The 22,432-nt window shown below is 48.8% G+C and overlaps 1 protein-coding gene across 2 annotated transcripts; it reads left to right on the forward strand.

Moving 5' to 3' along the window:
* Positions 1 to 423: 423 nt before the first annotated feature.
* Positions 424 to 18,539, forward strand: Popdc2 (popeye domain cAMP effector 2). 2 transcript variants are annotated; one of them, XM_075962448.1, is made up of 4 exons: positions 424 to 1,498; positions 8,278 to 8,386; positions 13,891 to 14,299; positions 17,249 to 18,539. In XM_075962448.1, exons 1-4 carry the CDS (start codon positions 1,008 to 1,010, stop codon positions 17,329 to 17,331), a joined length of 1,092 nt encoding a protein of 363 aa, XP_075818563.1. In that variant the 5' UTR covers positions 424 to 1,007; the 3' UTR covers positions 17,332 to 18,539. The 2 variants fall into 2 exon arrangements, with proteins under 2 accessions (XP_075818563.1, XP_075818559.1); XM_075962444.1 differs by having other exon boundaries at positions 538 to 1,498; positions 13,891 to 14,440.
* Positions 18,540 to 22,432: the final 3,893 nt, after the last annotated feature.

Here is a 22,432-nt window from a genome sequence, read left to right on the forward strand (position 1 = left end):
GTTGAACACCAATTGAGTCATTTTGATTGGAGGTCATCGGTGTAGATGGGGTGGTGATTTGGGTAATGTGTTACTTTGCAGCGGAGTGGCAGCTTAGAGTTGAAGGGGCTGCTTTACCCAGCTGCTTTTGTCGAATGAATGTCAAATCAGTGCACAGTGATGTTTGCAGAGTGTCTTAGACCTTTCATGGGGCTTTCCGGTTCTCACTGCCAGGATTGTTTCTGTTAATAGCCCCAGGCGTTCCCACTTTGAACTGCCCTCCTACCACACACAAATCCCCAAATCCTCCTGACAGGGCATCTGCGCTGTGTCCCGCCTGCTCTGTGGACCTCAATTCTCTGCTCGCTTTTTTTTTTGACAGCTCTGCCTTCCTCTGGTGACCCCCAGGGTCTTATCTTGTCCTCTGGAGGTATGCTAAGTGTCGTACCAGCCTGCCTGTTGGCCTGGCCTGTTTTCTCTCACTGCCAGCACCTCTTGGATTCCAATTCCAAACATGGTATCCCTCTGGGGTCACCCTTTCTTCCGGTGCCAAGAGAACATGCATTCCAAATGGAACCCAAGTGTGTCTCTCCTGCTGGCTCTCACTCCTCAGTCTGCTTGGGAACAACAGAGAGCAGGCTGTGGCTTCGTCGTCCTGTGCTACTGAAGTTTCTGGTGTTGTGGTCCTACTTTCTCTGAGGACAATGTATGCTTTTTGCTGAAAACTAAAGGTGAAGAGCATTCTAAGAAAGCCGGAGCCAAAGAAGTTTGCCAGAGTGCTGCAGGGAGGACGAGAGTGGTGCTGAGAGAGGGAGAGAGAAGAAAAAACATCCTGAACAACAAACAGGTTTTCAGTCTTCCATGAAGCGTACTATGTTCTGGCATTCTTTCTCAGAGCCACCAGAAGCATTCCTGTCAGCAAAGGTAGAGTTGGTGGTGAGAAGCCACCGGGGAGTCCAGGTTGCTTGATTTTTTTTCTTCCACTTTCCTTTGTGGAGAGGCCTGGAGAGTCTTTGAGAGCCCCAAAGATGAGTCCCAACAGCAGCGTGCTGGGTCAGCCCCTCTGGCGGGGGCCAGTGTGCGGTAGCTGGAAGCAGGATATGGAAGGTGCCGTCTACCACCTTGCCAGCTGCTTCTTGCTCATGGGTTTCATGGCAGGCAGTGGGGTGTACGGCTGCTTCTATCTTTTCGGCATCCTGGGCCCAGGCTACCTGTGCTGTGTGCTGTGGGGCTGGTTTGATGCCTGCGGGCTGGACATCGTCCTTTGGAACTCCCTGCTGACGGCGGCTTGCCTGCTTCAACTGGCCCATTTGGTGTATCGCCTCCGGGTGAATACCCTCCCCGAGGAGTTCAACCTCCTCTACAAGACGCTGTGCCTGCCCCTGCAGGTGCCCCTGCAGGTCTACAAGGAAATTGTCCACTGCTGCCACGAGCAGGTCTTGACACTGGCCACGGAGCAGACCTATGCCGTGGAGGGTGAGACACCCATCAACCGCCTGTCCCTGCTCCTCTCTGGCCGGTAAGCTACTCTGTGTTGTCAGTGCCTGGAATCCCCCCGCCCACACTTCCCATGTCCTAATGTCCCTTTCCATTTTGTGTCCCCTTTCGTCGAGGGAAGGATGTGGCAAGTCGAACAAACCCAAATAGATTGTTCTAGGAGTGACTTTGCTTCCTCTTTCTTGACACTTTCCAAGAGGAAACTAGATCACGGGGCATCTTCCAGGCTATCAAGGATAACTATGATCACTTGCTAGTGCAAAGTCTGGTGAGGCCAGACCTGAAACACCCCCCCCCCCATACACACACACACACACACACACACACACACCCTAATGTGTAATGCCCCAACCTCGCTGTGACCTTTAGGAAACTGACTATTTCAGTAAGATTGATTTCTTCCTTTCATATAAGCATTTAACATTTGACACATATAACCAACTGTGTCCAGGAAATAAACCCAGAAACAGGAGGCTTGCCATGACCCCTGTTTCCTGCCAGGACCTCAAGGAAGCACCCTGTTGTATCTGAGATCTCCTATACAAGCCTTGGAGGACAGCCCATGTTCTGGCAGCTACAGAGAGAAAATAGCTCTGTCTTATTTCCAGTCCGATTGTCCTACTGAGAGTCCATACTGTAATCTGAGGGCCCCATGGTGACAGAGGAGCAGTGAGGCCCACAGATGTCCCACTGGGAATTTAGTGGAGACATGTGCCTCAGAGGAAGAGTGACAGCTGGGCGCTGGCTGACTTTAGGACCATGCACTTAGCCTGCATGACAGCAGTGGTCATGGCTGTTTAATGAGAAAACACCATGGGCTCTGCATGTCACACTTCACAGCCATTTGCATCCTTTGAGATGCTGCCTCATGGCACTTGACCATAGACACTCCCTCCCGTCACCTTGCTGGAGATCACGTGTGGCTAAAAATGATGGTAATCAGAGCGTTCTGGAAGGCAAAGGGAAGAGGGGAATGGAAGGAGGAGGGGAAGAAGGGAAAGGGAAAGGGAAAAAGAAGGGAGGGGAAAGGGAACAAGGGAGAGATGGAGGGAGAGGAGGACAAACTAAGATGGCCATCTACACAGTGGGGAAAGGCCTCTGATGATGGCGGGACAGCTAAGGTCAAAGTCATAACACACATTTACGTCTGACTTTATAGAATACAAATCGTTATGTAGACTTTGGTTTTCTGTTTTTCTGGACTCAGAAGACAAGGGTTGACTGGGTTATGAAGGGGGAGTTTTTATGGGGAGACACTATTTATTGAGAGGATGAGCAAACGCAGCAATCTGTAGACAAGCGTGCACGGTGACTGTTGTCTGGTGTTGACCTCATAGCTGCATGCTTCTAGGACTAACAGTGAATGTGGGGACTTCCTCATTCATGGGGTCCACGCTCCTCAAGGCTCCTCTGTTGGGCTGAGGGGACTGAGGCTAATAAAGAACGGCTTCTTCTTGCCTGGTGTTCACTTAGCAGAAACACAGTTACCATATAGTTCTGATGTCTTGTATAAGGCAGATTTACTGTGCACTTGTATCAGCCTGTGCCCCTGACAAGGGGGAAAGCAAAGCTTGCCTTTCCACAGAGCTTTTTCTGCTATACTTAGGCACCAAGAGGTAGAAACCAGGCCATTTTGAGTTTTCTCTAGGTTTTCAAGGTTTGGAGTAGGGTTTTGTCACTGTTCTTTTTGACTGTCGTCTTTCCTTGTCATTCGTCTCGGCTTTGCTGGACGGACAAGAGGGAACAGGCCTCTAGCTGGTGGCTGGGCTCTGGATTTAAGAGGGAGTCACTGCATCCGGGTAAGTGCGACACGGATGCCTCCCAGTCACAGAAAAGAATCCTTCTGGGCCAGGAAGTGCAGGCCTCTTATGCAGACCTCCCTGTCTTATGTGGAAGGTCACCCGGAGACCTTTGCTCCAATCCCGGAAGCCTTTTCGTTTGGTTTTAACAAGGGTAGCCAGTCACCGCTTCCAATATTCTGAGAACAAAGTGACTTCCTCAAAACCTGTCACCCGGCTAAACTATACTTACTCTTTCAGTTTCATAGCCGATGACATGTACCAACTCCCACATGTACAGCCCTCTGAACAGGTGACTGGCTGCCTAAGCTAGGAAAGGAAATGACCTGCTTGCCACCTGTGCGACCGGGGAGGACACCAATGACGAAAGAGACACCCAGGAAAAGCCACCTTAGTTTGGCTTGCTGCCTGGTTCTACGTTACACAGACAGAGTCACATCTTGGTGAGGTGCTTTGGGAACCAGCTTCCTTCCCTGAAGAAATGATGAGGAGAAATGATATATATTACAGGCTTCCTTCTCTCTTTCTGTCTTCTTTCCTTAGAGATGCTTTTTTTTTAGGTTTTAATCTCTTCACACACTCTCTCTCACACACACGCACACACACACACGCACACACACACACGCACACACACACGCACACATGCACACACACATGCACACACACGCACACACACACGCACGCACACACACTCACACACACACACGCATACACACGCACACACACACGCACACACACGCACACACGCACACACACGCACACACTCACACACACACGCACACACACGCACACACACGCACACACACATGCACACACACACATGCACACACACACGCGCACACACACGCACACGCACGCGCACACGCACGCACACATCTTTGTCCATCATTTCTTCCTTCTTTCCTTCCTTCCTTCCCTCCTTCCTTCTATTTTTCCCTTCCTTCTTTGTACATTAAGAGTAGTAAAACTCCGGATGCAGATGTGACAAGCGTTGTCTTGAACTCGTGGAGCTTAAGACAATAATAACTGTGTGCCAGCGTGATTAATCATGGACATGGCCTTCTCAGCGAGAGATACTTAGTATAATGAGAGCATGTAAGCTGTGGACCTTCCTTTTCTGGGAGGTCAGACAGACTCCTGCACGGAATCAGCCCAGCCGTGAGGGAGACTGGTCTAGCTGAAGATAGACTGTGTGGCGGCCCCTAGGTAGGAGGACACGTCGTCCGGGCAGCCTGTATAGATTTTTCTAGTCTTGTAGTGAGTGTGTTTCTGCCATCAGGGGCGGACTCTGTGATAAGCTTGGTTTGAGAGCTTTCTTCTTTGGGTGATTATATAACAGGTAATTACTTAATGACTAGTAATAGTCTTCAATAATTTGTATGGTCATGCATGTACCTAGGCATTCATTGAGAGGAGACTTATGGGTGCTAATGTTCCATTGACCAGAACTTAACCCCTTGACTAAACCTAGCAGCAAAGGCTATAAGAAGGCATAGTCTTAGCCGTGAAGCCACATATCCAGAAGGACCTCTAGCAGCACGGAGGAGGAGAAGCAGAGAGTGTTTAAGAGCAGGCTCTCATTACATTAACAGATCTCTGTCCACCTCCATCCTTTCGTGCTCATCAGTGGCCTGCTAACCCTGCAGCTCTCACATGAACGTCATCCTTGAGAAGCCTGCTCCCTGCACAGAGCCAGGCTCTTCGTCTCTTCCTCCTGTGAGCCTGCTGTACCCCAGTACTCAGCACACTGACTTGAACCTGTTACTTATGTGCTCGAGTCTTCTCGAAGGCAAGGGCCAGATTATACCCCTCTCAGTAGCCCCCAGTGTTCAGGAAGACGGGAGGTTCTGTGAATGTTGGTTTAGTTAGAAAATTTCCAGAAGTGACATCAGGCCAGCTCCTTCCAAGTGGGTGTGTGCGCCTCTGAGGTGCGCTTGTCTCTTCGCGTCTCCGCCCGATGTAACCCACTTGAAAAGAGAAGGCAAATGTGAACGCCTGGGTTTTCTGGGAAATTGGGGGAAAGACCCTTACGGGATCTTAATCTCTGTCTAGATGCAACATCACATCCCCAAACCACTCTATCCAGGCGTACTGCTGTTGGGCAGGTTCCTTCTCTGCAGAAGCAAAGCGCCCGTATAGATGCTGGCCATAAGGCTAGACGAGACAGCAAGCAGTATGGGTGGGGTTGCTAACCCTGAGCTGGAAAACACACCTGAGGGAATAAGAAAGGCCAAAGCATTCGCTTAACTTGTTGGTAGTATGGAATAATTATATCCATACATTTTTAAAAATTAATTAGAATTCTTGGCTGGAGCCACAGAAATCCACTCTGTCTAGTTGCTGCCCTTTAGACAAAGCAAATGACTTCTTTTCAAACTTCAAAGAGAGACATGCAGCCTGGCCTCAGGCTAGAAGAACATAAAATCACATCTATTGGAAATTCTGTATGACTTTAGGTTCTCCTTCCCTGTGGCCCTCTGGAGAACATCCTTGTGTAAAGTCTGTTCTATTATATGAGAGACAAGATTTTAATACCTGAATACAGGAGTGTGCCGGTTGAACCCATGTCTGGTAGTTGTCTCTGTTGGAAGCACAAGTCACAGTGACTTCACCCCAGTTCCAAAGTCTCACAGATGGGGTTGAAATGTCGCTGGGCTAGGTGTGCATCCCAGGACCGTCCGCTGAATGAGGTACCTGGATTCTCATTTCCTTATGGCTGCTGACGATTCAGAAAGGTGATGTTGAAAGTGTCCACCACCACCTACGAAAACCAGTAAGATGACATCGTGGTGAGAACACAGAATCTCGGTTTTGTTTCCTGCTAGCCATATGACCTTAAGGTTTCCTTACCATCTTTGTTCTTGGCTGTAAAACAGAGGGTGGGGCGGGGGAGGGAACCAAACGGTCCACCTTGCCTTGCCGTGATGACTAAAGGGGCAGGCACACGGGGAGCATCTGTTGGTCTCTCACACACTCTTCTTTCCCTTGCAGACGTGTTCTGTCCTCAGTACTGCTGCTCATGTAGCCTGCTGGACAGAGGGCAGCATCCCGGTAGGGCAGCATCTTCTGTGGCAATGCCGCCATTCTACATCCACACTGTGCAATGCGGCAGTCACAGACTGCACACAACCACAGACCGGAGCACCTGGGTTTGATCAGTGTGACGGAGGAACTGGACTGTTAACTGTATTTAGTTTTAATGGATGTTGATATTAATTGAAATAGCCACATGTGGTTAGTGGACAGCGGAGCCACAACCCAGTGGTTTGCGTCCTGGACACATAGTGGACTCACTGAGGAGATTCTTTTTTTGTGGCTTTAAACATATTGTTTTGACTGATTCTTTGGGAATTTCACATTAAGGGCCCCAATCCCACTCATTTCCCAGTCTCTCCATATCTGTCCTTCACCCTTGTAGCATTGCCATCCAAAGGAAAACTAAAAAAGAAATAAAAAAAATAAAAAATAACAATACAGACAACAACAAAAAATCCACTTCATTCCTCCTATTTCTCACCTTCTGGGGAGATTCTTAAACTACTAGTGTGCAGCCCTCACCCTCAGACATGTTTCTTACTGCTTTGGGATAAGGCCCATGCCCAAGGCACTTTTCAAGAGGTCTTCCTTCCTTCCTTCCTTCCTTCCTTCCTTCCTTCCTCCCTCCCTCCCTCCCTCCCTCCCTTCTTTCCTTCCTTTTCTCCTCCTCTCCTTCTTTGTTGTTGTTGTTGGTGGTGGTGGTGATGGTGGTGGTGGTGGTGTGTGTATATATGTCAATTCTAGAGTTTTGGAAGTTGCTTACAATGTAATTCTTATTTACTTAGGTAATATTATATCCTTCTGGAGTCTTTGATGGAGTTGAAGATTAGATAGTTATAGTTTTCCTTAGTTATATAAAAGATAAAATAGATATAAATATTGTAACTGTACTTCTTGCTTGATATCTGTTTTTCATATATAATTTTACTATGTTAAAGTTAAAACCTTCGCCGGGCGGTGGTGGCGCACGCCTTTAATCCCAGCACTCGGGAGGCAGAGGCAGGCGGATCTCCGTGAGTTCGAGACCAGCCTGGTCTACAAGAGCTAGTTCCAGGACAGGCTCCAAAACCACAGAGAAACCCTGTCTCGAAAAACAAAAAACAAAAACAAAAAAAAAAAAAAAAAAAAAAAAAAAAAAAACCTTCCTTTTTATTTAGACAGAAAGGGGGAGGTGATGTGGGATTTCCCTCTGTATGCTGTAAATATTTTATTACCATTGGTTAATAAAGAAGCTGCTTTGGGCCTATGGCAGCGCAAAATAGAACAAGGCAGGAATTACAAGCAGAGATAGAGGAGGAAAAAAAGGCAGAATCAGGGAGACACCAATATGGCCACTCCTATCTCCCCAGAACTTTACCGGTAAACCACAAGCCTCGTGGTAAAATATAAAACAATAGGAATGGGTTAATTTAAGATGTAAGAGTTAGTTAACATTTTTTAAATATTTATTTATTTATTATGTATACCATATTCTGTCTGTGTGTATGCCTTCAGACCAGAAGAGGGAACCAAACCCCCATTACAGATGGTTGTGAGCCACCATGTGGTTACTGGGAATTGAACTCAGGACCTTTGGAAGAGCAGGCAATGCCCTTAACCTCTGAGCCATCTCTCCAGCCCCCTAGAGTTAGTTAATAAGAAGTCTGGTCTAATAGGTTGAGCAGTGTTTTAATTAATATAGTTTCTGTGTAATTATTTTGGGTCTGGGTGACCAGGAAAAGAACAATTAGCCTCCACCTACACCCCCCCAATTCCCAGGATTCTAGTTCTGCAGTCTGGAGTAGAGAGCCATGCATGGTGGGGAGAAGGGCCGTGAGAGCCTGCTCTCTGTGTTTCATTGGGTCACATCTGCTTTGGCTAGGTGTTTCTGCTGGAGGATTTGAGCCAATCACCATAAGTGACTTTGGTAGAGGGCATAGAGCAGTGATTACCCTTTCCCAGACAGTGTCTTCTTTTCTTTCGTCAGGGTTCGAGTGAGCCAGGATGGGCAGTTTCTGCACTACATCTTTCCGTACCAGTTCATGGACTCCCCCGAATGGGAATCGCTGCATCCTTCCGAGGAGGGGACCTTCCAGGTAACAAGGAGCCCGACGGCAGCACTGCTCACCTGCCGCTGCATGCCCCAACATCGCTGCCTGGGCCATCACCAGATGTGATGCTAAGAGGGGGTGGGGTCATGAGCCCTGCCTTCTGAGGAGAAGAGTGCCTACGCTCCCGGGTCTGGGGAACAGGGAAGGGTGGTATTGGTCCCTGACCGGCAGTCATGTCGCGCGTGTGCCTACAAACTTTCCAAAAGACTAACGCCTAGAAAAAATAGATAAAAAAAAAAAAAAGCCCATCCTACATAGGATCATGGAAACTCCTAGCACCTCCTGGTTATAGCTCCAGCTCTCCTGGTTCACGCTGCTCATTCTAGCTCTGCTGAACACCGGTACCCATATACCTTGACCCTGCTATGGCCTCTTTATCTGAAATACATTTTTCACTTCTAAATAAGCCACCATGCTCTCCAGGACTCTTCTATGAGGGTCACTCAGGCTCACTTTCCCGCCTCCATGTTCACAGCCACCATGCTCTCCAGGACTCTTCTATGAGGGTCACTCAGGCTCACCTTCCCGCCTCCATGTTCACAGCCACCATGCTCTCCAGGACTCTTCTATGAGGGTCACTCAGGCTCACCTTCCCGCCTCCATGTTCATAGCTTACTGCAGCCACCCGCCAGCTCGAGTTCTTCCCTTCCTTCATGCTGGCCTCGTGCACATTGCTGTCTATTCTAATGACACAGAGACAGCTCCATCTCTCCATCTCTGACCCTATCTCTGTCTGTATCTGTCTCTGTCCCCACACTTCAAAACACAGTCCCAAGAACACAGTTTTTACCGAACAGGTTGGTGTCTCAGAAGACTCAACGGGTCACTCACACCCATGAGGCCACAGGGATCCTGACCACTCAGCTCCTACTGACCTCTGTGCAGCTGTTCACATTTGTGGTTCCGGGTTGCCGATGACTAGAATGTGACACACACTGCATATTGTATTGCCTTGCTGAGTCACACAAATTGCTAGACTGGGTAATACTGTTACTGTCTAACAGATAACCCATCTCAGATTCCAAAGCATCGTGCACCCAGCCAGAAAGCGACAAAGCCAAGAAGGAGCCTGCTCTTACTGTCTGTCTCTTTTCTCTGAGAAATGAAAGCGCCATCATAAGAGTGGTTCACTCAGCCCTCTTAGGGACTCTGCTAGGCAGTTTGCTGGTCCTAGGATCTGTGTATCTTCTGTGATGTCTACCAGAGAGTCCTCTAGCCAGCATATGAGCTAACCCCGGAACAGACACATGCCAGGCAATGCCACTGTCTGGGCTGGCTTCTGTCCTAATCCTAGCTCTATGGTGATATTGTCAAAGAGGCAGTCTTGCCGCCATTGCCAGGGCCACTAGCCACTGACTCCCTCCAATCAAATAATTTTTGTCCAATCCCCACCCTCTCTGCCTCACCCAGAGGCATTCTCTGGGAACTCCCTCAGGCCAGGAGAATGACAGAAGAGCTTAGGGCTGGAGCCAGCCAGACCAGGCTACAGCAATGACAGGGAGGAGCAGGTGGGTCGTACTCCAGAGGAAAGACTGTTACCCCAGATGGCCTCTCGGCCTGGAATGTAAGCATGCTCATATTCCTCCCTTTTATATCTTCTGTGTATGCCTCATTTAGAAGCAAATGGATCCACACCCTTGCTGTTGGCTGTGTAAAATCCCATTTCCTCTTTGCAGGTATCAGGTGTTGTTGGGTTATAGTTCGTCTTGATCTTGCCTCTTACCTAGCTTTGTTGACTGGAAGAGCAATTCTAGGGACTGCTTACATCACAGTTTACAGCAAATTTAACCCAAATCTCAGCGTCCTGTCACACTTCTCAACAGTTCAGTTTCCCCAGATCTGCTGGCTGGCGGCACAGTGACACTTCCATTATTCACCAAGAGCAGAGCACGGCACAGCCCGCAGAATTCATCACCAGCCTGTGGTCTGTGTCCTGTTTCGCTGGACCTCTGTCTTAATTATATATGTTCTCACAAAGAAAAGGCTTTGTGCTTATCAAAACCTTGTTACAGACAACCCTGGATGCATGTGGGAACCAATAAAAAGGTAGGTTTCTGGAGGTTAAGAGCCTGGTGCAGTAAGAAAACGCTTGCTGTGCAAGCACGAGGGGCTGAATTAGGATCATCAGCACCCAACAGAAAGCAGGACATAGTGACGTGTGCCTGTAACCCCAGCACCGGGCAAGGCAGAGACAAGCAGATCTGGGGGGCTTGCTGGCCTGCCAGTCCAGCTGAATGTCAAGTGCGAGGTGTAGCCTCAAAAAATATGATGTAAAGCAATAGAGAAGGTACCGGAAGTCAGCTTCTGCCTCCACATGTACATGCACAGGCCAGCACACCCACATACATACATGCCCATACATACCCCCTAACATACACATACACACATACCCCCAACACACACACACACACACACAAATGAAAGCAAGTAGATTTCCAGAGAACCTTCAGAGAAGGACTTTTTAAAAAGATTTGGTTTTAGTTGTGTGTATGTGGTGGAAGAGGTATATGCACGTAGGTGCAGCACCCTGGAAGACCAAAAGAGGGCATCAGCCAAAATTGCAGGCTGTTGCTGTTGTGAGTCGCCTGACCTGAGTTCTGGGAGCAAAGCTCTGGTCCTCTGGAAGAGCAGGAAGTGCTCTTAACTACTGAACCATCTCTCCAGACTCTAAGGAAGGACTTTGCGAAATGACACTGGGTTGTTTGGCTGCATACAAGACTGTTCATCTTCACTTGAATCATTTGTTCCCTTAAGAGACGCTCTTGAGGAAGTTGGTATATGTTGGCACTGATGAAAGGGTTTGGAAGACATCAATGGACAGCACACATCCTGCCCTTATGCAAGCTGCCTTCTAGCAGGAGAGGCAAAAATAAACCCTCGATATAACAAACAGATGAATATATTGGAGAACAGTAACTGCTGATTAAAAGAGCAGCAAAGAATGCAGCGTAAGGTTACAGTTTAAGTACCAGTGCTCATGGGCGTCCTTGTTAAACAGGTGACCGCTGAGTAAGGGCTTGAGAGGGGACAGTGTGCACTCTGGTCCTCTAGGAGACCGTGGAGAGAGCACGGTCCTCTCCTAAAGTCCTGAGGGAGAACTGCAGGCTTCAGGTACAGAAAGGGGAGCACTGAGAGGTGGGGTGCAGCTAGCAGGAGAGGAAGCTGCAGAGGTGTCGTGGGAACCAGATTGCATAAGGGCCAGCACATATGTTTTCTAGATGAAGCCCGAAAGGTTAATGAATGCTTATTGAAGAAGGAGGCTTCTGACTTTCTGACCTGAGTGCTAGAAGGGTGGGGTGGCTGTAGGCGGAGCTTGCCAGCGCGGGAGAAGTGCATCTTGGGATGTGTTCAGTTTGCTTCATATTGGACAGTGGGGGTGTTGCAAAGGCAGCTGGAATAGTCGAGTCTGGAATCCAGGAATGAGGTCTGGGCTTGAGAGATACATTTGGAAACGGGTTTTATACAGGTAAGACTAAAAGCCATTGGGTGGGATAGCATTGCATAGTGAATGCAAGCATAGAGAAGTGGTCAAGAATCTGACCTTTTCTGTGAAGTTGGGGAGAAAAGGAAGAGACAGAAAGTGAACCTGAGGAGAAGTCAGGAGGTCTTCCCAGGAGTGTTTGGCACCCCAGAACCCCACAGAGACAGTGTGCCAAAGAGAGGTGATTTGGCAGAGCGCAGCTGGCCTGTGAGAGCAGCAACTGAGAGGTCACAGGGTGTCTTGATTGACAGGAACAATGATTGACAGTCTTATTTGCCAAAGAGCAAGTCAGAAGAAAGGAGACAGTACATATAGACAGGTTTCTGTGGTGTTTGCTAAAATGGGGAATGAATATAATGGTAGCCATGAAAGTAAGATGAAGAAAAGGAGCTTCATATTTTATCCTTTTTTTTTTTTTAAATGAAAGCAATAACAACCTACACAAGGGGAAAAAGCCCATAATCTCTGTGTCTGGGCATACAGACATTGACGTCATCCACGTTAAGACATCATCAGGCGTATCTGCCCTGTGGTTGGCACCGTGTCTTTTGTCCTGAGACTTTCTGTCAAGGACATATGAGGAAGAGGCTATGACTGAGTGTGACAGATTGTGAGTGTTCTCTTCAGGACTCTCTCAAAGAGGCGACATGCCCGGGCATAGTTATTTAACGGAAATTACACAGCTGGTAAAGGGTCAGGCTGAAACCAGCGACCAGCCCCTGGCCTGATGACTAATTTAGCTAGGGCCCTGGTCTAACAGATGAGACAGGGGGCTGTGGGGAGCAGGAAGTGGAGGAGGGGCTCAGCAGACACTGAGGAGGAGAAGAGAGGGACGGGAGGTAAAGTAGTGTCTTTTTAGAAGATTTATTTTATTTTTAATTTGTATGTTTGTGCGTTCACGTGTGTGGCCCCCCCTCCCCCACACACACAGAGGCCAGAGGCTTTAAACCCATTGGAGCTGAAGTTATAGGCAGTTGTGAGTTGTTCGATGTGGGTGCTGGGAATCAAACTTTGGGTCCTCTGTAAGAACATCAAGTGCTCTTAACCCACTCAACCATCTTTCTGGCCCTGAAAGGCACGAATTCAAGGGGTTGTATATAATCTCTAACAGAGAATGCTTCAAAAGCCAACACCACATTTCATAGTCAGTATAAGGCGTCAGCAGAGTGCCCGGCACATAGTCACGGTTCAGTAAAGGTTAGCCGCCATGTCCCTCCGTCTCCACTCACAAACGCACCCTAACCCTGCCAGCTCAAGGGTTGTGTCAACCAGATCGTTACAAATTGTCTAAGTTTATCCCCTTCCCGATACTATCCTTGGAATGATTCCACTTTAACCTTAGCTTTGCTACTCATCTTTGGTTTTGATTTTGAGACAGGATCTCACTGCATAGCTCAGGCTATCCTAGAACTCACTTGTACCCGATCCATTGCCTCCACCTTCGGAGTGCTGGGTTGTAAGGCATGAGCCACCATGCCTAGATCATCATTTTAACCAGGATTATGGAGGCCCACAGTGTGCCAAGCACACGGTGTTGCTTCTCTCTCCTGCTGGCATAATCTGATTTGCATCCCGGGCACAGTGACTACGCAGACATTCCCAGGCCCTTAAATAAATAACCGAAGAAGGGGGCCTGTTCCATTCTGGTTGTGAGTTCTTTTTCTGTCTCTATTCGTTCTTGAGTCATGAGATCCTTTCGGTTTATAACCAAGTTAAGAACAGATTCGGGTACCTGAACCCCAGTGCTCTGTCCCTCTGATACATCTTGGCTTGATACTTGCTTGATCTGTAGCCTTGTCCCTTGATAAACGTTTCCCTCATCTCTTTGGAGGTGATGGTCGAGTGAGCACCAGGCTGTCCCCAGCTCCTGACAAAGGGCATGCACATCACAGCACACACAAGAAGCTTGTACCTGGACTTCCTCCCAGCTAGGCCGTAGAGTTACCCCAATCAAAATAGCCACCTGTGTCTCTGCATTTTAAATCTTTCTCTGCTACAACCCCCCCAGGTCACGCTGACTGCTGAGACCGAATGTAGCTACATTTCCTGGCCCCGGAAAAACCTCCATCTTCTTCTGAACAGAGAGCGATACATCTCCCGCCTCTTCTCAGCCCTGCTGGGCTATGACATCTCCGAGAAGCTCTACACGCTCAATGACAAGCTGTTCGCTAAGTTTGGGCTGCGCTTCGACATCCGCCTCCCCAGTCTCTACCATGTTCTGGGGTCCTCAGCCTCGGATGGAGGACCCGAGTCTGAGAAGGATGAGGAAGAAGTCTTTGAGGCTGCCGTGTCCCCTGCGGAGGCCAGGCCCATCTGTATCCTGCCAACACCCCCTTGCTCCCCACCTCCAGCTCCGACCAACTTCCCTGCATCTCTGCCCCGGGCTAGGATGTCCAGACCTGACAGTGGCCCCCTGGGTGAGGACTCCACCAGTCTGGTGCTGGAGGATTTTGAAGAGGTTTCAGGATCAGAGTCGTTTATGGATTATAGGAGTGATGGGGAGTACATGAGGTGAGGGCGGAACTAACACGGGCACAGTCACCAGCTAAGGATCCCACGTAAGTATGCAGAGGCGAATGTGCCTGTTCCTGCAGCTGCTGGTCACATCGGCCATCTTACGGCAGAAGCACTGCTTTTGAGTCCCGCCCAGAGGGTTCACTGCTCTAACCCAGCCCCGTGCTCACAGCCGGCGCAAGCTTGCCTGAAGAATTTTCTAAACCTACTCACAGCGGGGTGGGGGTGGGGGGTTACATTTCAGAGAATGGTTGACTGACATTTAGAGCAGGCCAATGGGCTGCTGATCTTTTGGGCGTGGGAGGGGCTAGATTTTGCTAACAGCTAACAGCACTGCTGAGACGAAGGAGGTTCTCTCTGTGGCATGCATTTCAACATGGTTCTCCCCGTGGGTTCCCTGGTGTACAGATGAGCTCTGGGGACGCAGAGTTAGTGAGACTTGACTAGGAAGGACTGTTCAAATCAAAGACACTGGTGATGGCCGACACAGTTCTGGGAAGTAAATGGCCCTGTCTTGCTTTCCTCCTGCCCAGGGGCAGGCGTGCTGGTCACTCAGGCAGAGGTCTGGGCACTACTTTGATTTAAACATTACCATGACAGGTGTAGGACAGCCTGGTTTTCCCCAGCAGCCCACACGCGTGGCCAGTGGCCGTGGGCCGGGCCTGGACCCAGGTGAGCTCCCGGTGCCGATAGGATTTCCCTCCTAGGAGTGTGTGCCAGGAAGGCCGCGCTCCGCAGTTCTGGGAAGTCACTTTCATGTTCCTCTGATTGATCTTACAATGCTGTGACATTTTCCTCTGGTCTCTACCCAAATATAGTGGAGGCTTGGCTTTTCCTGAGGAAAACCCCACTCACTCTTCACGATCTAGAAGGTATTTTAAGTGACAGGGGAGCCACTGAAGGGACCTGTCGCTCTTTGGGAAGCACCGGCAGATTTGAGGAACTAGCCCAGTGCGGAAGGCCTCTGAGGCACATGGAGTGAGTGAGTGGATGCGTATTTCCAGAACAATCCGCATAGCAGATGAAAGAGGCAAGAGAGGTGAAGGCCATGAAGACAGACATTGGCTTTAGAGATACAGAAGTTGTCCTCTCCCGGGGAGGAATTCCAGGGCTCAGAGACCCATGATAATTTAGTTTACTTTCCTGCTCCCTGGTGCCCCATTATCTTTCCGCACCTCCTGCTCCGTTCCCTTCCTTGCTGACCAGTGTGACCCCTGGGTGCCACATGCTGTCCACAGAACTCTGCCTGCTGCCCTTCTCATTCCTGACTCCTATTTGTCCCTGCTGTCTCAGTGTGTGGCTCTGGGTGTCCCTCTCCCTCTCCACCTGCCCCTGACTTCTGCTTTTGTTTTTGTTTTTTTTTTTTAACTCTGTTATCCAGGCCCTCTTGCCCAATCTCTGGCTTTGCTCTCTCTTCTCTTCCCTAAGCAACCTTGTGTCTCTGTTCATTTTGAATTTTAACTCCTCCATGGTCGGTACCCATTTCTCTAAAGATAAAGAAAACCATTCAAATAAAGGCCCCCAGACATGAAAGGACAGGCGGCTTGGTAAATGAGGAGACTGGAGCTTTCATGCCCAGGCCCTCAGCGAGGGACGTCAGGACAGAACAGACCGCATGTCGGCGTTAGCATTCACCTCAGCAGGAATAATCTGAGGCCTCCTTTTCAGGGAGCCTAACTCACTTTGTAAAATCGCAAAGTGTCTTGGGGTCCCCGCAGGAGCTCCTCACAGGGTGATTCTCAGAGCAGGGGCGATCCATTGCTCCTACCAAGCTGGAATCCGTCCAGCTTGCAGCCGTGAGCTCATTTCCTCCTCTAAGAATGATTCCAGTTGTCAGATCTTTCCCAGAACCACTGTTGGCCCCCAGATCCTCCTGCGTCTGTCCCTGTTATTTAAATAGCCGGGAGGAAGGAAACAGCAGGTGGCTTTTACTTTCAAACCATGGAATGTTCCCAAGGAGGTGAAAACGTGGTCATAATTGGTCCTGTTTTAGACAGCTTCCACGTGGCTGGCTGCTTCTCCTTCCTCCCTGAAACCTACCCCACGGGAAAGGGCTGGTGGGGACAGCAGTTCAACAGCTCAGCAACAGATGGGACCCGGTGGAAGCGGTTTAGTTCCTGACAGCTGCCAGGATCCTCTCCCTGCCTCCTCGGCAGCCTGGGAGGAGGCTGAGAGAGAGACCACGCCCCGCTCCCCGAGCTTCCGAAGAACCGGGTGGCGCTCTACCTCCCACCGCCGTCACTTTGCCTTCCGACTCTTCCCTCAGAGGGAAAGCTGGTGACTGCCCATGCAAGCAGACAGCTCCTGAGCAGATTCCTGGGCAGACATTTGGTTCTTAGTAGGCTGGCAGGCTCTGGAGTCTCTCAGTGGCTGATCGGCTCGCAGAAGCCCCTGTGTGGGTCAGGCCCAGGGAGGCAGTCACTCCTTGCACAGTTCTCAGGTCATTTTTTTCAGTTCTGCACTGCAGGCCCCATCTTCATTTTGTGAAATGAAAGACGGGACGGTAGAAAGCCTGTTGAATTTCAGTATGGGGCTGGGGCTGTCTTTATCATCCCTGAGCGGCAAGTGGGAAACAGAATGCGTTCCTTTGAGCTTCCTGACGTTGCGAGAGGATAGAACCGCAGACTAAGAGAACAGGGATGGATAGCTTCAGAAGTGACCCCCGCATGTCCCCCACCTGTATTCCATAATGAAAGAACTGAAAGACAAAGCTGCCCATGGCCAGGCATTGGGCATGGGGTCTGCCGGGGGGGGGGGGTCCGCAGGGGAAATGGAAACCCACAGGCTCCTGTGATACTGCGCATGCCCCCTGGAGCCAGGTGCTGATACCCTTCTTCTGTTTCTCTCCACAGCTTTCAGAACTCTCCAGAACTCTTCTCAGGTTATGACCAGAGCACAGGCCCCTTTGGCTCCAACCCACACTCCTGAGCTTTAAGGATCACAGAGACAATGACTTCTCTTCCAGATGTCTCCCTTCCGTGTTCCCTGGATGGCCACTTGTACTAACATCCCTCCTCTCGTCCATCAGAAAGAGCTGGGGCAAGATGGGGAAACAGACATGCCATGCTAGTCCCACAACTGCGCCAAGGGTGACAGGAGGAAACTTGCCTTCACGAACCTTCCTCACAGGAGGATGGACTCCCATCTTCTATGGGCCGTAGGACCTCGGCTGGTTACACAGCCTCTGAACCTGGGCTGTCAAGCGGGGCTATGAACTCACCTCACGGGGTCGCCGTGAGGATCCAGTGAGGTAGAGCTCCTCTGACTGGGCATGGCTGCAAGCAGGTGCCCACTAAAGCACGACACGCCTCTCCCAATGTTGTTGCTTTAAATTGTCTGTAAGGATCCACTGACTTCCTCCCGTGGGTATTTTTGGTTCCCAAATAAGTTTCTATTGAAGTAGAAAATTTTAAACCCTAATATTTTCTTCAACTTTTACGTCCAAGATACAAATAACCATGTCCTGTTTATGAATCTAGTATTAGATAATAGTTCTTAGAAAAATTTTATAAATTTAACCAATTCGTTTTCCTTCCTTAAACATATAAAAGTGACTTACAAGTTGGATCTATCCTGCTCTCTTTTTATCTGATTATTTATTTTGATTGAGACAGCATCTGACTACCATGCCTGAGATGGGTCTTGAATTGACAATCCTCCTGCCTCCCTTTCCTGAATGCTAGAACTGCAGTTGGACACCACCATGCTTTGCTGAATATATTCTACGTTGTTGTTCATTAAGAAGCTCAGTGTGTGCTCTGCTTACCCACTGTTGTGTAAAACCTATGTCCAATACAGCGGCTAAAAACTGGTGTAATCACTTGGTTTGCTCATGAAGCGGGACTAGCTGGGGCGGCTACGCGGTGCTTACCCAGCTCGGCACTATCGCTCATGTGACTGCTTTTGCACATGCTCGGAGCAGGACTCATCTCAAAGACCTCCTCAGTCAACTGTCTGGGGTGAAACTAGAAACCTCAAACAGCTGGGGATTAGCCAGCTGGGGACCCTCGCTCCATCGCCAGCAGCTGACTCTAGCTGACACGTAGCTCTCTCGTGTGTACCACGGTGTCCTCATGCATTCTACTCCTGGTATGCGCTTGAATTGTTCCCATCTTGGCGTGATTAAAACAGTGTTCCTGTGGACATCTTTGTACAGATGCTTCAGTCCGCATACCTCTGCATTTCAGATACCTAGGAGTGGTACCCTCAAGGCACTGCTCAGGCATCCAGTGTATACATGTTCAACTACAGTGGATTCTGCCAGATGGTTTTCTTTTAGGTCATTTTCTTCTCTTTCATCTATATTTGGTTGTTCAAGTCTTGCTGTTATAGGGTCTTTAGATTTTACTGGTGTTGTGTTGCTCTTTGTGGTGTTGTGTGTGATCTTACTTAGTCTACTCAGCTTTTCCTCTAATTGGTGTGGTTGGGGCTGTCTGTGACTCTGGTGGTTAATCTTCTAGGTGCCAGTGGATCCAGGGCTCAGATGGTTGTTCCTCATGGTCCAGTCAGTGCCACGGTTCTAGTTATCCCACTGATCACTCCTTGTTCCTGGAGGTTGCTCTCCTGGGATTTGCTCTGCTCTTGTGGAGCTTGCTGCCTCAGGCCTGCTCTGGTCTGGGTTGCTGGCTCAGACCCATTTCTGTAAATTTCCCTGATCTGGATCTGTTTGTGCAGAGGTCCCTGGCTTGGGGTTGGTGCCGCAAAGGTCTCCGGCTCTGATCTACTCCCTTGGAGGTTCCAGACCCGCAGAGGTCTTGGCTCAGGTCTAGTTCCTTGGAGGTCCTAGACTCAAGCCCAGACTCGCAGGGGTCCTGACTCAGGTCTACTCCCTCAAAGGTCCCAGATTCAGGCCTGAACCCACAGCAGTCTCTGGCTCTGGCCCATTCGTTCAGCAGTTGCTCCCCTGTACCTGCTCCTGTGGACTTAGCTGTCTCAGATCTGCGGTGGCCCAGATCGCTGGCTCAGTCCTGCCTCTGCAAACGTCCTTGGTCTGGATCTGCTCCTGTGGAGCTTTAGCCATTCTGAACAGAGGGAGGGAAGTCCCACGTGGCCACCATCGCGTGAGAAGCATGGCGATCACAGTCCTCCTTCCAGATCGTTTTCTTAAGTGTTTTCTTAAGTGGTCGTAGCAACTTGCATTCTGCTCTCCAATGTTTGAGGCTCCCTTTCCGGTAGTTGTCATTATTTTGTTGTTGTTTTTTATTTTCTAACCTTTGTCTTTTGGGCGTGAATAAAACATTTCATTGTGGTGACAGTTTTCATTTTCCTGATGAATATTAAGGTTGAATACCTTTTTTTTTCTGTGCCCCCTTACTTGGCTAACCTGGAGGCTAGCAAACTCCAGCTATCTCCTGTCCCCACTCTCCCACCTCCCCACCCTTTCCTCAAAGCTGAACTAAGTGCTGGGACACCTGGCTTTATTACATGGCTGCTGTAATCCAAACTCCATTCTTCCTGGCTGTGTAACAGGTTCCCTTAACTGCTGAGCCATGTCTCCAGCCCCAGCCCCATCCCTCATGTGCATGTCTTCTGTTATTAAGTGGCTAATCTAGTCTCTTAGCTACTTCTCTATTAGTTTGTTTTTCTTTTTCTTACCAATTTAAAAAAATATTTTAAATAATCAGGATAAAAATATTCAGGTTAAAAATTTTTACACATTTCCCCCAACACATTCTTTTTCCTCTAAATGGTGTCTTTTGATGAACAGAGTTTGAGTTCACCATAGTGCTGGTTTTGCCCTTTCCTGAGGCTAGTGCTTTCTGTGTCTTCTTGAATGATGTGTTCCTGTGAAGATGGTCTCCGTTTCAACCTCTTAGATGTTTTATAGTTAACAACGAGGCTGGTGATAGCCTGTATTTGGTTTTGGAGTATGGCATGAAGCAAGGGCCCATTTGGGCGTGCAGTTACCTGGACACTAGTCACCGAAATGGCTGTTTTAGCCCTACTCTGGTATTCACCACCACCTTTGTCATAAGTCAAATGTCCCTGGAGGGAGGCTCTTTTCGGAGCTGTGCCATCGCTGTCTGCTCTCTGTACTAGTCCTGTGCTACATCCCGGCTCTCTCTGTTCTGTGTTTCTGTCCATTAATAATCCCACCTTGGTGTCGTTACTATGGTGTCGTAGTAAGCTTTGCTATCCTGCAGTCTAGCCGTTCCTCGGATCTTGGTTACTATAGGTCTTTCCCTTACACATCCACGTAAGTTTCACAACCAGCGTGTCAGTCTTGAAGCACAAACCGATCAAGTGTGAAAAAGCGTTATCTTTACAACCCTGATCTTTAAACCTGTGAACACAGTTTAGCATTTCATATACGTTTTTCTCACAATCATTTTTTTTGTTTTTGAAGTAGATACCCTTGCATTTTTTACAGTTATTTGATAAATTTGATATGACTGTAAGTAGTATCATTAAATACGTTTTTACTTTCTGATTGGCCATTGCTGCTTATAAAATACAACTAATTTTTATAACTTCCACCAGTGATTATGATAAATATATGTATTAATTCTCATCATTAATCTATACATGCTGCAGCATTTTCCAAAGATAAAATAATGACAGTTTTATTTCTTCATTCCTGACTCACACGTCCCCTTCTTCCCTCCCTTCCCTTTCTGGTATCTGTGGGTTCGGTAGGACCTCATTACAGGGACATAGTGGATGGCAGACCTGTGGGTTAGGTAGGGCCTCAGTACAGGGGCAGAGTGGATGACAGAAGGCATCTTCCTTTTACAGTTACCCAGAGGAAAATATTTTTGATATTTTGCCAGTAATCTAAGGGGTACTGCTATTTTTTTTTACTTAAGAAAAAAACAAAACCAAAAACAGTCTCACACTGTTTTCAGCTAGTAACCTTCTTGTATCTGCCCCCTGAGTGTTGCAATCTCAGGAACACACTGATGTGTCTGGCTGTCAAAGGCGCACACCGATGTGTCTGGCTGTCACAGGAACACACTGATGTGTCTGGCTGTCAAAGGTGCACACTGATGTGTCTGGCTGTCACAAGAACACACTGATGTGTCTGGCTGTCACAGGAACACACTGATGTGTCTGGCTGTCACAGGAACACACTGATGTGTCTGGCTGTCACAGGAACACACTGATGTGTCTGGCTGTCACAGGTGCACACCGATGTGTCTGGCTGTCACAGGTGCACACCGATGTGTCTGGCTGTCACAGGAACACACTGATGTGTCTGGCTGTCACAGGTGCACACCGATGTGTCTGGCTGTCACAGGAACACACTGATGTGTCTGACTGTCACAGGTGCACACTGATGTGTCTGGCTGTCACAGGAACACACTGATGTGTCTGGCTGTCACAGGTGCACACTGATGTGTCTGGCTGTCACAGGTGCACACTGATGTGTCTGGCTGTCACAGGAACACACTGATGTGTCTGGCTGTCACAGGAACACACTGATGTGTCTGGCTGTCACAGGAACACACTGATGTGTCTGGCTGTCACAGGAACACACTGATGTGTCTGGCTGTCACAGGAACACACTGATGTGTCTGGCTGTCACAGGTGCACACTGATGTGTCTGGCTGTCACAGGCGCACACTGATGTGTCTGGCTGTCACAGGAACACACTGATGTGTCTGGCTGTCACAGGCGCACACTGATGTGTCTGGCTGTCACAGGTGCACACCGGTGTGTCTGGCTGTCACAGGTACACACTGATGTATCTATTAGTAGGTTTTTAGAATGCTTTTCTTTTTCAGATGAAAGTTTTCTATATTTCTCTTTCTTTAAAACATTAATGACTGTTGATCTTATTGATAGTTTTGTTTTTTGTTGTTGTTTTGTTTTGGGGGTTTCATGTAACCCAGGCTGGACTGAACCTTGTTATGTAGCCAAGGACGGCCTTAAATTCCCGGTCCCCTGTCTCCACTTCCCAATGCCGAGATGACAGGAGTGTGTCACCACAGCAGGCATCTGCATCTATTGAGATTATTGTTCTCCTTTATCCTGTTAACACCGTGAATTCTACCAGTAGAGTAGAATTCTCTCTGGAACAGATGTTTTAATCAAAG

This window comes from Microtus pennsylvanicus, chromosome 1, assembly GCF_037038515.1.
Source record: "Microtus pennsylvanicus isolate mMicPen1 chromosome 1, mMicPen1.hap1, whole genome shotgun sequence".
NCBI lineage: Eukaryota > Metazoa > Chordata > Mammalia > Rodentia > Cricetidae > Microtus > Microtus pennsylvanicus.